The 15,697-nt window shown below is 46.1% G+C and overlaps 1 protein-coding gene across 2 annotated transcripts in view; it reads right to left on the bottom strand.

Moving 5' to 3' along the window:
- Positions 1 to 15,697, bottom strand: part of LOC124000733 (vesicle-fusing ATPase-like) — a 31,869-nt gene that overhangs the window by 3,891 nt on the left and 12,281 nt on the right. For both annotated transcript variants that reach the window (XM_046307315.1, XM_046307314.1), the window contains exons 3-15: positions 8,380 to 8,479; positions 8,240 to 8,279; positions 7,849 to 8,015; positions 7,505 to 7,612; positions 7,114 to 7,189; positions 3,527 to 3,682; positions 3,080 to 3,279; positions 2,244 to 2,409; positions 2,020 to 2,094; positions 1,693 to 1,880; positions 1,406 to 1,501; positions 1,089 to 1,245; positions 333 to 466 (exon numbers count right to left, since the gene is read on the bottom strand). In XM_046307315.1, the coding sequence (XP_046163271.1) occupies positions 333 to 466; positions 1,089 to 1,245; positions 1,406 to 1,501; positions 1,693 to 1,880; positions 2,020 to 2,094; positions 2,244 to 2,409; positions 3,080 to 3,279; positions 3,527 to 3,682; positions 7,114 to 7,189; positions 7,505 to 7,612; positions 7,849 to 8,015; positions 8,240 to 8,279; positions 8,380 to 8,479 (1,663 nt within the window). The remainder of the gene's footprint in view (positions 1 to 332; positions 467 to 1,088; positions 1,246 to 1,405; positions 1,502 to 1,692; positions 1,881 to 2,019; positions 2,095 to 2,243; positions 2,410 to 3,079; positions 3,280 to 3,526; positions 3,683 to 7,113; positions 7,190 to 7,504; positions 7,613 to 7,848; positions 8,016 to 8,239; positions 8,280 to 8,379; positions 8,480 to 15,697) is intronic.

Genomic DNA, 15,697 nt, shown 5'->3' with positions numbered 1-15,697 from the left:
TACAGGAAGTACTGGTAATAATCTCTTTCCTCTGCTCTCAGTTATTATTGTTACGTCAGATAGGAAAAGGGAAGGAGAAGTCGCTAGTAAAGAGAGCGGTGGACCCTGGGATCGAACCCCTAACTCTGTGGGGCAATGCGTTGTCCAGAGTCAGCAGTGCCACATCTAGTCTACCATTCGACCAGATTCTGGGACAGTGGCCATCTCTTTTCATGGGCATGTTGCCAGCTTTACAAAGACATCGGGGTCAAAACACTGAATATAACTGCAGGAGAAATTCAACAGTGTGCAGGTATCCATCTTTCTGTCATGGCGCCAGGCTTCACACCCACCTTCTTGATAGCCAGGCACTTGGAGTTTTCGGAGAAACCGATCATCTTGTCCGGGGAACAGATCTTGATGAAGGGGAACTCTGAGCTCTCCGAGATTTGGGCAGCCAGGGCCGTCTTTCCACTGTGAGGGGGTCCTAAGAGGACAGATGGACAAATAAAGACTGTTAGAGAGAGAGTGTGTGTGTGTGGGGGGGCTTTATTCAACTGTGTGTGTGCGCTTAAGTGTGTGAGCTCCACCTGCATGTGCCTACGCTCACTTGCGTGTGTGTGTGTGTGTGTGTGTGTGTGTGTGTGTGTGTGTGTGTGTGTGTGTGTGTGTGTGTGTGTGTGTGTGTGTGTGTGTGTGTGTGTGTGTGTGTGTGTGTGTGTGTGTGTGTGTGTGTGTGTGTGTGTGTGTGTGTGTGTGTGTGTGTGTGTGTGTGTGCTCCACCTGCATGTGCCTACGCTCACTTGCGTGTGTGTGTACTTGTGTTCGTGTGTACTTGTGTTCGTGTGTACTTGTGTTCGTGTGTACTTGTGTTCGTGTGTACTTGTGTTCGTGTGTACTTGTGTTCGTGTGTACTTGTGTTCGTGTGTACTTGTGTGTGTGTGTGTACGTGTGTGTGTGTGTGTGTGTGTGTGTGTGTGTGTGTGTGTGTGTGTGTGTGTGTGTGTGTGTGTGTGTGTGTGTGTGTGTGTGTGTGTGTGTGTGTGTGTGTGTGTGTGTGTGTGTGTGTGTGTGTGTGTGTGTGTGTGTGTGTGTGTGGTCAGGCCTACCCTCCAGTAGCACGGCCACCAGCGGTGTGCGGTCGCTGTTCTTGGTCTGCTGCACCAGCAGCTCCCCGTCATCCAGCACACAGGTCACAGGGTCGCCCCACTTGATGATGCCGTTCATGATGTAGCTGGCGTAGTCCTCCTGGTTGGAACCAAATGCCTGGGGGAGGAAGAGAGGGAGGAGGATATAAAGAGGAAGGGGAGTGGGCAGAACTTTTCAAGATTGGAATGACAGTCTTAAGGGTCCATCTCAAATGACACCCTGTTCACTTTGCCGCCAGTCCTACGTAAAAATACACATATAGTAGAGAGATGCCTACTGGTTTAATGTCGTTGTTCAGGGAGCCCATGAAGTCGCTTCTGGTGACCTGCAGCTTCTCGGCTCTCTCTGTGTCCACCTCCACTGTGGCTGTAGCCTGGACACACAGAAAGAATTAGCAGTCTGATCTGACTGTGGTATACAGTAGACTTAAAAGGACAGCGTTAGCCCCTCAATGCACCTTGCTAAGGGGTGGAGCATAACCATGTCATGGGTGTTCAAAGGCGCCAATTGGATAGTCTAACCGTATCATGGATGTTCATGTTTGTTGATTGGCTGGACTCTAACCTTAATGTGGCGGTTCATGGCTGTTGATTGGGCAGCTCTGACCAGCCCCTCCAGTTCAGCACCACTGTAGTTCTTGGTTCCGGCAGCCAGCTCCTTCACGTCCACATCAGGCGCCAGCAGGCCGAAGTCACGCATCTTATTAGTGTGAATGTTGAGAATCTGAACACGCCCCTTCTCATCCGGAAGACCTGAGAGGGAGGGAGGGAGGGAGGGAAGGTAAAAATGCATTCAGGGAGGGAGAGAGGTCACTACAATAACACAATAAAGGGTGGCGGAACACATGAAAAGAAACAAGCCAGGAGATAAGAGAACATGTGGGATTCTTACCGATCTCCATCTTGACCTCAAACCTGCCAGGCCTCATCAGGGCATCATCTATCAGGTCAGGCCTGTTGGTCATCCCTGTGGGGAAGAGAACGAGAGAAAGGGGGATGCAAAGTTAAAGATGGAGTTACTAGTTAAACCAGAGTCTTGCATTCATCTCTAGTGCTATGTGAGGCTTAGAACCATCTATGACCAGTATGTTATAGAAGAGTGTACCTACTACCTACCTATGACCAAGATGTTGTTGAGCTGCTCTACTCCGTCTATCTTGGACAGCAGCTGGTTAACCACCGTGTCGTGGACTCCTGTACTGCCCTGCCCAGTACCTCTCTGCTTACAGATGGCATCCAGCTCATCAAAGATGATTATGTGGAGACCACTGTTAGCACCCAGCTAGGATGAGAGGAGAGAGGGGTGAGTAGGAAGAGTGGATGAAGAGAAAGAGAGGGAGACAGTCAGTCATGCATGTACGTATAACATTTGTTTGTGATCTTATCCTCTTGGATAGATTTTTATTTTATTTTAATTTTTTTACCCCTTTTTCTCCTCAATTTTGTGATATTCAATTTGGTAGTTACAATCTTGTCCCATCGCTGCAACTTCCATAAGGACTCGGGAGAGACGAAGGTCGAGAGCCATGCATCCTCCGAAACACGACCCTGCCAAGCTACACTGCTTCTTGACACACTGCTCGCTTAACCAGTAAGCCCGCCGCACCAATGTATCGGAGGAAACACTGTATAACTGGTGACCGAGGTCAGCTTGCAGGCGCCAAGCCTGTCACAATAAGTCGCTAGAGCACGATGGGACACGGTCTTCCTGGCCTGCCAAGCCCTCCCCTAACCTGGACAGTGCTGGGCCAACTGTGCGCCGCCTCATCGGTCTCCCAGTCACGGCCAGCTGTTACACAGCCTGGGATCAAACCCGGTTCTGTAGTGACGCCTCGAGCACTGCGATGCAGTGCCTTAGACGTCTGCGCCACTCAGGATGGCATGAATGGATTTATTTTCGTTTGATGAATTACTTCTGGTCATCAAAAAAAAGATGGTGGTTGGCCACTCACCCTCTTCTGCTCCTCTTCTGCATCTGCGAAGAGCTTGCGGATGTTGGCCTCAGACTCTCCAACAAACTTGTTGAGGATCTCAGGGCCGTTGACGATCTTGGGCTCGCGGGAGTTGAGCATCTTGCCAATCTGCCTGGCCATCAGAGTCTTTCCACAACCAGGAGGCCCGAAGAGAAGGATTCCCTTCACGTGCTTACAACCTGGGGGGCAATGGAACAACGACTGTCTATAGACCTCTGAATATTTGAAAGCACAGCTCCAGTTGTGTACACAGACAATTTAGTTTGTGACAAATTATCACTAGGAGGCACAGAGAGGCGCAATGTTGCATATGCAATGCGGCAAATTGTTCTGCCAATACCGCGGCTCGACCTTACTCTTTTTGTGCCCGCCACTGTAGGTAGTACCCGCACGATCTAACGAAGACCAAGGAGTGGGCAGCCTTACCCATCTGTTCCACAATGTCAGGAGGGAAGACACGAGAGGCGAAGGCTCGGCGGAAGATGTCGGAGAACTCCTTGTCCAGACCACCAATGCCCATGCGCTCAAAGTTCCAGTCCGGGTTGATGATGGACTGACGCTGCTCTTTGGTCTTGGCCTTGCCTGGTGGGCAGAGAGGAATCAAACACAACTTTCTTTAAAATGCATTAAAAGCATACTCAATTAGACTTTACAATAAAAACAAGTGTAACAATGGATAAAGTCGGGTTCATTTTCCCATGGTTGAAGGATTCGATCAATCTTGGTCGACTTCGTCTAAATGAAATAAAAAAAATCTAAATCAAAGTTTATTGCTTGCGTAGACACATTTTTAGATGTTATGGCAGGTGCAGGTAAATGCTCGTTACTAGCTCCAACGGTGCAGTAGTACCTAGCAACGGTGCAGTAGTACCTAGCAATCACAGTGAAAAAAAGGAACAACACACATAATCCAGAGAAATAAAGAAATATCAGAAAGAGCAAAATCATAGACCGGAATATATATGAATGGAAATAGTGTGTACAGCAGTAGTTATATAGAATGAGACATGGCTACAATACAGTATATAGATATAAAGTGGGTAAAACAGTATGTAAACATTATTAAAGGGATCAGTGTCCAACGACTATCTATTGTATGTATATAGGTCGGAAGCCTCGAAGGTGCAGAGTAGGGTACCAGGTGGTAGTTGGCTAGAACAGTGACTAAGGCTAGTGGGGACTGATAAACAGGCAGATGGCCTAGAGATAGGAGCTGTTTCTCAGTCCCAAATTTGATGCAGCTGTACTGTCTCCGCCTTCTAGATGGTAGCGAGGTGAACAAGCTAGGGTGGCTGGCCTCCCTGTGACACCGGGTGCTGTAGATGTCCTGGAGGGCAGGCAGTGTGCCCGGTGCGTTGCGGACAGTGCAATTGCCCTTCCGGGCGGTGATACAGCCTGACAGGATGCTCTCAATGGTGCATCTATAGACATTTGAGAGGGTCTTCGGGGCAAATCCTAATTTCTTCATCCTCCTGAGGTTGAAGAGGCGCTGTTTGCATTCATCACCACTTTGTCTGTGTGAATGTACCATTTCAGGTTTTCAGTGATGTGCACGATGAGAATCTTGAAGCTTTTTACCGTATCTACTGCAACCCTGTCGGTGTGGATGGGTCCGTGCTCTCTCTGCTGTCTTCCGCAATCCACAATCAGATACTTTGTTTTCTTGACGTTAAGGGACAGGTTCTTTTCCTGGCACCACTTTGCCAGGGCGCTCAACTCCTCCCTGTAGGCTGTCTCATCGTTGTTGGTAATCAGGCCCACCAATGTTGTGTCATCATGAGACTTGATGACTGGGTTGGAGTGTGGCCATGCAGTACTGGGTGAACAGGGAGTACAGGAGGGGCTGAGCATGCACGCCTGTTAGGACCCCGTGTTGAGGATGGCAGCGTGGCAGAGGTGTTGTTGCCTACCTTCACCAAGTCCAGGACCCAGTTGCACAGGGAGAAACACGGCCGTAACCTTAATGATGAGCTTATAGGGCCCTACGGTGTTGAAGGCTGAGTTGTAGATGATGAACAGCATCATTACATAGGTATCTCTCTTGTCCAGGTGAGATAGGGCAGTGTGCAGTGCAATGCAATGGCGATTACATTGTCCGTGGATCTGTTGCGGCGATATGTAAATTATAGTGATTCTAGGGTGTTGGGTAAGGTGGAGGTGACATGGTCCTTAACTAGCCACTCAAAGTCCTTTAGTTCAGTTACCTTTGCTTTCTTATGTACAGAGGAGCTCGAGGTTGTTGTCCTCCAAACGGACAAAGAAGGTGTTTAGCTCGTCTGAGAGTGAGGTTTCGGTGTCCCTTCATAATCCATGATTGTCCGGAGTACCTGACACATTTGTCTCGTGTCTGAGCCTTTGAATTGCGACTCCGGTATGTGGCTGTACTATTGTTTTGCCTCGGTGATTGCTTTACGGAGGTCGTAGCTGGTCTGTTTGTACACGTCCATGTTCCCAGTCACCTTGCCGTGGTTAAAAGCGGTGGTTCACGCTTTCAGTTTTGCAAGAATACTTCCACCTATCCACGTTTTTGGGATAAGTTCTAATCGTCACAGTAGGAACAGCATCCTCTATGCACTCCCTGATGAACTCCGTCACCGAGTCAGTGTATACATTGATACTATTCTCAGAGGCGACCCGGAACATTTCAGAGTCCGCATGATCTTGAAGCATAGATTCCGATTGGTCAGACCAATGTTGAACAGTCCTTACCACGGGGAGCTTCCTATTTAGGTTCCTGCCGATAGGTGGGGAGGAGCAGAATGGAGTTGTGATCTGATTGGCCGAAGGGAGGGCAGGGGAGGGACTTATAGCCATCCCAGAAGGGAGAGTAGCAATGATCCAGGGGTCGGTGTTGTGTTTGAAGCATAGATGTGTCGATAGAATTTCAGAAGCCTTTTCCTCAGATTTCCTTTATTAAAGTCCCCTACTACAATAAATGGATATGTTTTTTCCAGTTTGTACATAGTCCAGTGTCGTTCAGGGTAGTTAATGGTGCAGAAGATGGGCTGTCCCATGGACACAGAGAGTGTTATCAGCACATTCGGTAAGTATTCAGACCGCTTGACTTTTTCCTCATTTTGTTACGTTACAGCCTTATTCTAAAATTGATTACATCATTTTCCCCCCCTCATCAATCTACACACAATACCCCATAATGACAGAAGAAAAACAGGTTTTTAGAAATGTGCAAATTTACTCAAAATAAAAAAGTGAAATATCACATACAGTTGAAGTCGGAAGTTGACGTACACTTAGGTTGGAGTCAGTCAAACGTGTTTTTCAACGACTCCACACGTTTCTAGTTAACAAACTATAGTTTTGGCAAGTCGGTTAGGACATCTAGTTTTAAAGTCGTCACTATTATTCTACAATGTAGAAAATAGTACAAATAAAGAAAAAAAACCTTGAATGAGTAGGTGAGTACAACCTTTTGACTGGTACTGTAGCTCCTACATAATCTACCTGTCATGTTTTGTCTTAGAATTGTCTTGTCATTTTGCTTTTCCCTCTGTTCATTTTCCCCCTGCTGGTCTTTTTAGGTTCGTTCCCCTTTTTCTCTCTCCCTTCCTCTCTCTCTTCTCTCTATCGTTCCGTTCCTGCTCCCAGCTGTTCCTATTCCCCTAATCAATCATTTAGTCTTCCCACACCTGTTCCTTATCTTTTCCCTGATTAGAGTCCCTATTTCTCTCCTTGTTTTCCGTTCCTGCCCTGTCGGATCCTTGTCTATTGTTCACCGTGCTGTGTCTGTGTATCGCCCTGTCGTGTCGTGTTTCCCTCAGATGCTGCGTGGAGAGCAGGTGTCTGAGTCTGCTAGGTTCAAGTGCCTTCCCGAGGCAACCTGCAGTTCTTGATCGAGTCTCCAGTCTGTTCTCGTCATTACGAGTGGAATTATGTCTTATGTTTGTAGAATTACTTTACTGGATTAAAGACTCTGTTTTCGCCAAGTCGCTTTTGGGTCCTCATTCACCTGCATGACACTACCTGTATTCTGTATGTACTCCTCTGTGACTTACCAACTAACGTGAGGGAGGAGCTCTCTGCTTTCTCGAAAACCACCTGGCTGTTCCCCACCAGCAGGCCAATGTCAATCTAAGGGAAACGGGAATTGTTGGAATTATTACCAACTACTGGTTATTACAAATAACTGTTCCAAATAAACTTGTACAATTCTGCAAAGTTCCTTTTGGACTTCGACCAGCTCCCTAGCAGCACATTCCCTCGTCAAATAGAGACCCCGTTCCAAATGAAGGGGCAGGTGAAAGCAAGGGCTCCACCCCTTGGCATTCACCTGTCCAGTCATTTCTAATCATGGATTACTTCACGGAAGGGGGGTAATACCGATGGGGGCCCATATCATGAAGGGTTGAGTTGTTACAGCAGTAGGTCAATGGTAACTCTTGGTACCTTCTGCTTCTTGCCTGATGCGGGCTCTCCCTTGAGGATGCTGGCGTCCATGGCTTCAATGTCTTTGATCACCAGCCCAAAGAGCTTGTCGCAGAAACTAAACACCATCTGTGTGGGGGGACAGGAAGAATAATAGATGAAAGGAAGAGAAAGGATGAGAGGAGAGAGGAATGCTGTGTGAGGTTGCATCCCAATCCTCCCAAGTTTGCACTCCTACCCACATCTAAAATCAATTTGATTGATTTTAGCCACCAGTCTTTTTCCTTGTAGCTCCAGAGAAGGGAAGTGTGCAGGAAAGGTGTGAAGAGTTGTGACCGGCTGGAGTGTTTGTTGTTCTGACTGACCTGCTGGGTGACAGAGAAGCCCTGGTTGTTGAACTGCTGAATGAACTCGCTGGCCATCTTGTCTGAGTCGTAGGGGCTGGTGTCCGTGCTCTTCTTCTGGAGGAAGTCGATCTCTATAGTCATGGCACCGATGCACTGCTGGGATTTGTCAAAGTTGTAGTTGGCCACTATGAAGGGAGAGGACTGGTGTCAGATATGTTTCTCGTACCGTATCATTTGTACTCGCAGAAATACTGTACTGTCAAATGAAATAGGTACTGTATGTTAAGATGAGCTATGGGCTGTGAAGGTACAGTATATTAGGGACTGTGCAGGGTGCAGTGTCAATGAGGCAGTGCTGTGGTCATAGCTTTCTTTTCCTCAGACTCATTCATGAAATGGAGTGAATTACCTTCCACCTCCTGTCCAATGGACAGACCGGCCCATTTCCTCTGAGAGAGAGAGAGAATAAATAGATCTATGGGTATACTGTACAATAGATTGAACATTCAGTATAATATACAGATCTGGAGTGTGTGTGTGTTTTTTTACCTGTGGCAGACTGAAAGCGATAGTGCCAGGGACTATGGCGTGGTGGGTTTTTGTGGTGAACACAAACTTGTGAGTTGGCGTAGTCTTCACAGTCACATGTCTGTAGAGAGAGGGTTAGAGAGACTCGTGGACATCTGTTCCATATATGCAGGCAACCGCATGACCTCAATAGAATATGATATTTACAAATACTCCCCCCCACCTAACAACTATTCTGCTAACGATTTTTTAGAATGATGATTATAGAGTATAGTTTTTAGTATGAAATCAGAAAAAGACACAGCAAAAACGGTGCACTAATTACAGTGGGGCAATAAAGTATTTAGTCTGCCACCAATTGTGCATGTTCTCCCACGTAAAAAGATGAGAGGCCTGTAATTGTCATCATAGGTGCACTTCAACTATGACAGACAAAATGAGGGGAAAAAATCCAGAAAATCACATTGTAGGATTTTTAATTTAATTACTTTGCAAATTATGGTGGAAAATAAGTATTTGGTCAATAACAAAAGTTTCTCAATACTTTTTTATATACCCTTTGTTGACAATGACAGAGGTCAAACGTTTTCTGTAAGTCTTCACAAGGTTTTCACACACTGTTGCTGGTATTTTGGCCCATTCCTCCATGCAGATCTCCTCTAGAGCAGTGATGTTTTGGGGCTGTTGCTGGGCAACACGGACTTTCAACTGCCTCCAAAGATTTTCTATGGGGTTGAGATCTGGAGACTGGCTAGGCCAATCCAGGACCTTGAAATTCTTCTTACGAAGCCACTCCTTCGTTGCCCGGGCGGTGTGTTTGGGATCATTGTCATGCTGAAAGACCCAGCCACGTTTCATCTTCAATGCCCTTGCTGATGGAAGGAGGTTTTCACTAAAAATCTCACGATACATGGCCCCATTCATTCTTTCCTTTTCACCCATCAGTCGTCCTGGTCCCTTTGCAGAAAAACAGCCCCAAAGCATGATGTTTCCACCCCCATGCTTCACAGTAGGTATGGTGTTCTTTGGATGCAACTCAGCATTCTTTGTCCTCCAAACACGACGAGTTGAGTTTTTACCCAAAAGTTCTATTTTGGTTTCATCTGACCATATGACATTCTGCCAATCTTCTTCTGGATCATCCAAATACTCTCTAGCAAACTTCAGACGGGCCTGGACATGTACTGGCGTAAGCAGGGGGACACGTCTGGCACTGCAGGATTTGAGTCCCTGGTGGTGTAGTGTGTTACTGATGGTAGGCTTTGTTACTTTGGTCCCAGCTCTCTGCAGGTCATTCACGAGGTCCCCTTGTGTGGTTCTGGGATTTTTGCTCACCGTTCTTGTGATCATTTTGACTCCACTGGGTGAGATCTTGCGTGGAGCCCCGGATCGAGGGGGATTATCAGTGGTCTTGTATGTCTTCCATTTCCTAATAATTGCTCCCACAGTTGATTTCTTCAAACCAAGCTGCTTACCTATTGCAGATTCAGTCTTCCCAGCCTGGTGCAGATCTACAATTTTGTTTCTGGTATCCTTTGACAGCTCTTTGGTCTTGGCCATAGTGGAGTTTGGAGTGTGACTGTTTAAGATTGTGGACAGGTGTCTTTTATACTGATAACAAGTTCAAAAAGGTGCCATTAATACAGGTAACGAGGGGAGGACAGAGGAGCCTCTTAAAGAAGAAGTTACATGTCTGTGAGAGCCAGATATCTTGCTTGTTTGTAGGTGACCAAATACTTATTTTCCACCATAATTTGCAAATGAATTCATTAAAAATCCTACAATGTGATTTTCTGGATTTTTGTTCTCATTTTGTCTGTCATAGTTTAAGTGTACCTATGATGAAAATTACAGGCCTCTTTCACAATTGGTGGCTGACTAAATACTTTTTTGCCCCACTGTATATGACAATAGAAAAGTGAACACATATTTAGACCGCTGTGTACTAGTTCTGCAGAGAGGAAACAGAGGAGATGCCAATCTCAGTCAAAACCCCACTGTAATGGAGAAACTATAGTGTTCAAAACAACTTATTTATATTTTAAAATATAATTTAATTGTGGGTAGAACAGCCATGTAGGGAAAAAAAACAAATCCAACATTTCCCAGGAATAGAGGAGAGGGTAGGTGGCAGGGTTATATGTCCAAATCAACGACATGATCCTAAACAACACTCCCTCCCTTCCCCCTTTGAGAACCAAGAGGTTTCCATGGCTGGAGGACTAATCTCAAATTAGCAAGAGATTATACTCTGTGTGGTCGCTAACAATGAGCAGAAAAGAGGCAAAGAGAAATCAGGTGGGAAAAGCTGCTATTGAATTCAACTATTTATTGATTCCTATTTATTATTCAACAACTAGTTATAATATGGAGTACCACAAGGGTCAATGCTAGGACTGTTCAATTGTATACTTACAACTCGTGCTAAATTAAGATATTCTACTGAATTAAATCAACCAGACTCCGAGGGAAACTTCAACATGTCTTTGCTCCATCACTGTCCGTGTAATCCCTCACATTCATTCACTGACGTGGTGACGTCCTATACACAACACTCCCCCCCCCTTTACTTGGATATGAACTTTAATGTCAACCTGACCTACACAACATCACATATTCTTTATCTGTACAGCAACCTTTATGTTATTAATAAACAACTGAAATCTGTTCAATGTCTTATTATTTCTGTTCTCCTAATGGACTTTTCTTCATTTTCGTCCGTAACAAAACATTCTGCACTTTTTTTCCCTCACAGCGTAACTCAAGACATTCAGAGTCTTCGCATTAGTCCTTTTATATTGGTCATTTTTCAGTTTATACTTGGTTCTCTTTACCCCTTTCGGTACAGGATCATTATTTAATTACAATGTCGAGGCCTGTCTTGCCCGGGTGTCTGTGATCTTTGTGGTGATCCCTCACAGGTGGTCCCTGGTTTGGATTCTATGTGCCGTCTCTGCTCCACAGTCTCTTTCAGTTGTGTGTGGTCCTTTTGATTGTGGATCCGGCTCCTCAAATATATACCTCTTCAACGAATGTTGTATTCCTTAAATACCTGGCTCCAGTTGGAGATTGAACAACCACATTGTTTCCCTCTTTATTGACCACAGTGTGTGGCATCTTGTTGAAAGTTGTTGTGAACTCATCTGTTTTCTCCTGTTTTAGGAGAACCTGATCTCCGACGTCCACGTCGGATGGTTTGGCTCTGCGGCGGCTGTCGGCATAGATCTTGGATTTCCCTTTCTGCTCGACATTATTGCCCCGTGCCTCCAGGTCACTCTGCTATATCTGGAAGCTTTCCCCTTGGGACTAATTGTCCGATTACACACAGTTCATTTGCGATGGGTGCAAATGCCTGGCGTGTCTCACAACACCCATTCTGAATAGCATTTCTCACCTCTCGTAGGTGTTCATCTGCAGCTGATGCTTCCTCCACTTCCCGTGTGGTCATTGCATTTGGAGTCTCGTTCACAGCCGCAAATCTTACATAGTCCTCTGTTTTATGTGTGTGTGAGTCTTTCACTGCAGTCTTCCCAATTAGACGAGACCAGATGGTCAGCTGTGTTGTTTTTCCCCGGCATGTGGACAACTCGAAAGTCATAGGGTCGGAGTCTCAGCACCCACCATTCGATGCGAGCGCATGGCTTTGAGCGAGGACTGTAAATAGCCTCTAAAGCCTCGTGGTCAGTCACTAGATCAAATTCCCTGCCGTGTACACACTGATGAAGCCTTTCACAAGCCCAAACCAATGCAAGAGCCTTACGTTCAGTGTGTGAATTTCTACGTTCACACTCTGACAGACACTTGCTCACATAACAGACTGGAACAATTTATCCTTGTTGTTCTTGCACACGAACAGCTCCTAGGCCCACTTGTCCTGCATCTGCTATTACTTACGTGGGCGCGTCTTTGTCAAAGTATGCGAGTGTCTCGGCTTCAGCCAGTTACTCTTTTAATGTCCGAAATGCCTCCGGTCCGAAGTGGAATGTTGTTTCCTTCTTGGTCGAGTTCCGCAGAGGCTCTGAGAGTGTAGAGAACTGGGCAATAAACCTACTGCTGCAGCCCACTGAACCTAGAAAGCAAAGGAACCTCTGATGCCGTCTCAGGCTCCCTGGCCTCGACCACTGCTCTCACTCGTTCAGCTCTGGGCCTTACGCCTTTCTATGAGTGTAACATGGCCCATAAACATCAATTTGTCCATGTTGACCTGACATTTTTCTGAGTTGAGAGTCAGCCCACAGTTCCCCAGCCTGTTGAGGACAGCATGTAGCCGCTGGTCATGGGTCACCTTGTCTGGGGCCTGGACGATGATATCATCCGATACGTCCCCCCCCGATGCCTGCCAGTGCTGTTGTGATTTCATGTTGATACTGCTCGCTCGCCGATGAAACTCCAAATATGAGTCTTTTATATTAGTATATCCCGTTATGCACTGCAAACGTCGCTATGCCTCTCGACTCCAATTGATGATAGACCCATTTAAGATCCAGTTTACTGAACATGACAGGCCCATTCATTCCTTGCAAAAGTTCACCTACTGTGGGGATTGGGTACCGGTCACAAATGATTGCTGTGTTTGCTTGTCTCATGTTTAGACACAGTCTTACGTCACCGACCGGTTTTGGCACCACCACTACCAGATTCACCCATGGTGTGGCACCACCGCTACCGGATTCACCCATGGTGTGGCACCACCACTACCGGATTCGCCCATGGTGTGGCACCACCACTACCGGATTCGCCCATGGAGTGGCACCACCACTACCGGATTCGCCCATGGTGTGGCACCACCACTACCGGATTCGCCCATGGAGTGGCACCACCACTACCGGATTCACCCATGGTGTGGCACCACCACTACCGGATTCACCCATGGTGTGGCACCACCGCTACCGGATTCACCCATGGTGTGGCACCACCACTACCGGATTTGCCCATGGTGTGGCACCACCGCTACCGGATTCACCCATGGTGTGGCACCACCGCTACCGGATTCGCCCATGGTGTGGCACCACCGCTACCGGATTCGCCCATGGTGTGGCACCACCACTACCGGATTCGCCCATGGTGTGGCACCACCACTACCGGATTCGCCCATGGTGTGGCACCACCACTACCGGATTCACCCATGGTGTGGCACCACCACTACCGGATTCAACCATGGTGTGGCACCTTTCACTCTCTCCATTTAAAATGTGTGCAAAAGGCATGAGGAGGTAGGTGAATAATTACAATATTGCAGATTAACACTGGAGTGATAAATGATCAGATGATCATGAACAGGTAGAGATATTGGTGTGCAAAAGAGCAGAAAAGTAAATAAATAAAAACTGTGGGGATGAGGTAGGTGAAAATGGGTGGGCTATTTACCAATAGATTATGTACAGCTGCAGCGATCGGTTAGCTGCTCAGCTAGCTGATGTTTGAAGTTGGTGAGGGAGATAAAAGTCTCCAACTTCAGCGATTTTTGCAATTCGTTCCAGTCACAGGCAGCAGAGTACTGGAACGAAAGGCGGCCGAATGAGGTGTTGGCTTTAGGGATGATCAATGAGATACACCTGCTGGAGCGCGTGCTACGGATGGGTGTTGCCATCGTGACCAGTGATTTCCCATGTGCTCGCCTCTACTATATCACTCGTGGGCCCCAGAGTCAATTAGCATGAGTAAACTGTTCCCTCCCACTGAGAATGGGGTCAGTTACAGAGTTACAGTTCTCATTTTACTGGTCTTTTCCTTTTTCATCCTGTCTCAGCCGTTTTTGTGATATTTCCTCTCCTTTCTGAAAACATGATGCACGGTCTCATTATCTTTAGCATCTGTACTCGCATGCACGGCGGCCATTTGCACTTCAATTCTTTCACATTGTGCTAATGTTAGCCCAGGGCCCTCCTCAAATAGTTTTCCTCGCACATATTCAGTATTACACTTGCTAAGTATGGCATCTCTAATCTGATTGTCCTTATCTCCAGCAAAGTCTTTAGCTGCTTGTCTAAGTCGAGTAACACATTTCTGAACTGTCTCACCAGTGTTCTGTGTCAGTTGATAAAAGGTCTGTCTCTCGCGAACGCTGTGTTCACCTGTGGCACGAAGTATGCGTTTAACACAACCACAGCCCTGACGCTTAGAACACACCGACAGGGCAGTTTTGCATTTTGGTACGCCAGAATTACATTCATTTCCAATGAAACTCTGCGTTGCAGAGGCAGTTGCAGTAAGTTCGGTGTGGTGCATAACTTGGATTTACCACGAACGTATGCTTCAAACTGTACGTGTGGACGGCTTGACAGAAATGGTAGCAGCTGATGAATGTGGCACTTTTATTGCATACATATCTAGATGATGCTGCGTCCTATTTTGCGCAATTCACTCTCACTGTCGGTGTGTTCACTGTCGGTGTGTTCACTGTCGGTGTGTTCACTGTCGGTGTGTTCACTGTCGGTGTGTTCGAGGCATGACGTTGTCCGTTGGTTCGAGTGTGAAGAAAATGTCCTGCACATCTGTCCCAGCCTGACGTAGAAGCAAAGCTCTCCTCCGTTGTTTTGTAACCCGGATCAATGTCACAGGACAGTGTTAATCCTTTACCATCCGCCATCAACCACCTGGTCCAGCGTGGACCTAGCGTAGCAGGCTCACTGTAGCTGTCAAACTTTGGCACAGTAGGCAGGGTAGCCTAGCGGTTAGAGCATTGGACTAGTAATCGGAAGGTTACAAGTTCAACTCCCCAAGCTGACAAGGTACAAATCTGTTGTTCTGCCCCTGAACAGGCAGTTAGCTCACTGTTCCTAGGCTGTCATTGAGAATAAGAGTTTGTTCTTAACTGACTTGCCTAGTTAAATAAAGATAAAATACATTTTAAAAATCCCTCACATTCCTTTACTGACGTGGTGACGTCCTATACTCACTGTCCAGACTGCAGAGAGTACCTCACACCAATACACCGCAAGGACCTGTGTGCTTTTTTTCAATGGCTTATTTGTAACTGCCCTTACAGGGTCGATGTGAACAGCGTTTCTCCTGTTGTTACTAAGGCAACATTAGCCACACCTATCTGCTCCCTGGACTCCACCTAAAGTAAGAATAAATCTAGGGAGAACACTGAAATAAATACTAAGGCACAATCTTCAACATTTTGAAGATTGATCTCCTTCGATATTTAAATAGATATATAAATATATATCTAAATATAAATATATATATATAAATAAATAAATATAAATACATATAAATAAATATAAATAAATATAAATAAATATAAATAAATAAATAAATAAAAATAAAAAATATATATATATATATAAAAAAATATATATATATATATATTGACGGTACATTGGGAAGATAG

This window comes from Oncorhynchus gorbuscha, linkage group LG16 (genome assembly GCF_021184085.1).
Source record: "Oncorhynchus gorbuscha isolate QuinsamMale2020 ecotype Even-year linkage group LG16, OgorEven_v1.0, whole genome shotgun sequence".
Classification (NCBI taxonomy): Eukaryota; Metazoa; Chordata; class Actinopteri; order Salmoniformes; family Salmonidae; genus Oncorhynchus; species Oncorhynchus gorbuscha.
Note: the sequence above shows the minus strand (reverse complement) of the source record. Positions and strands in the feature narration are given on the sequence as shown.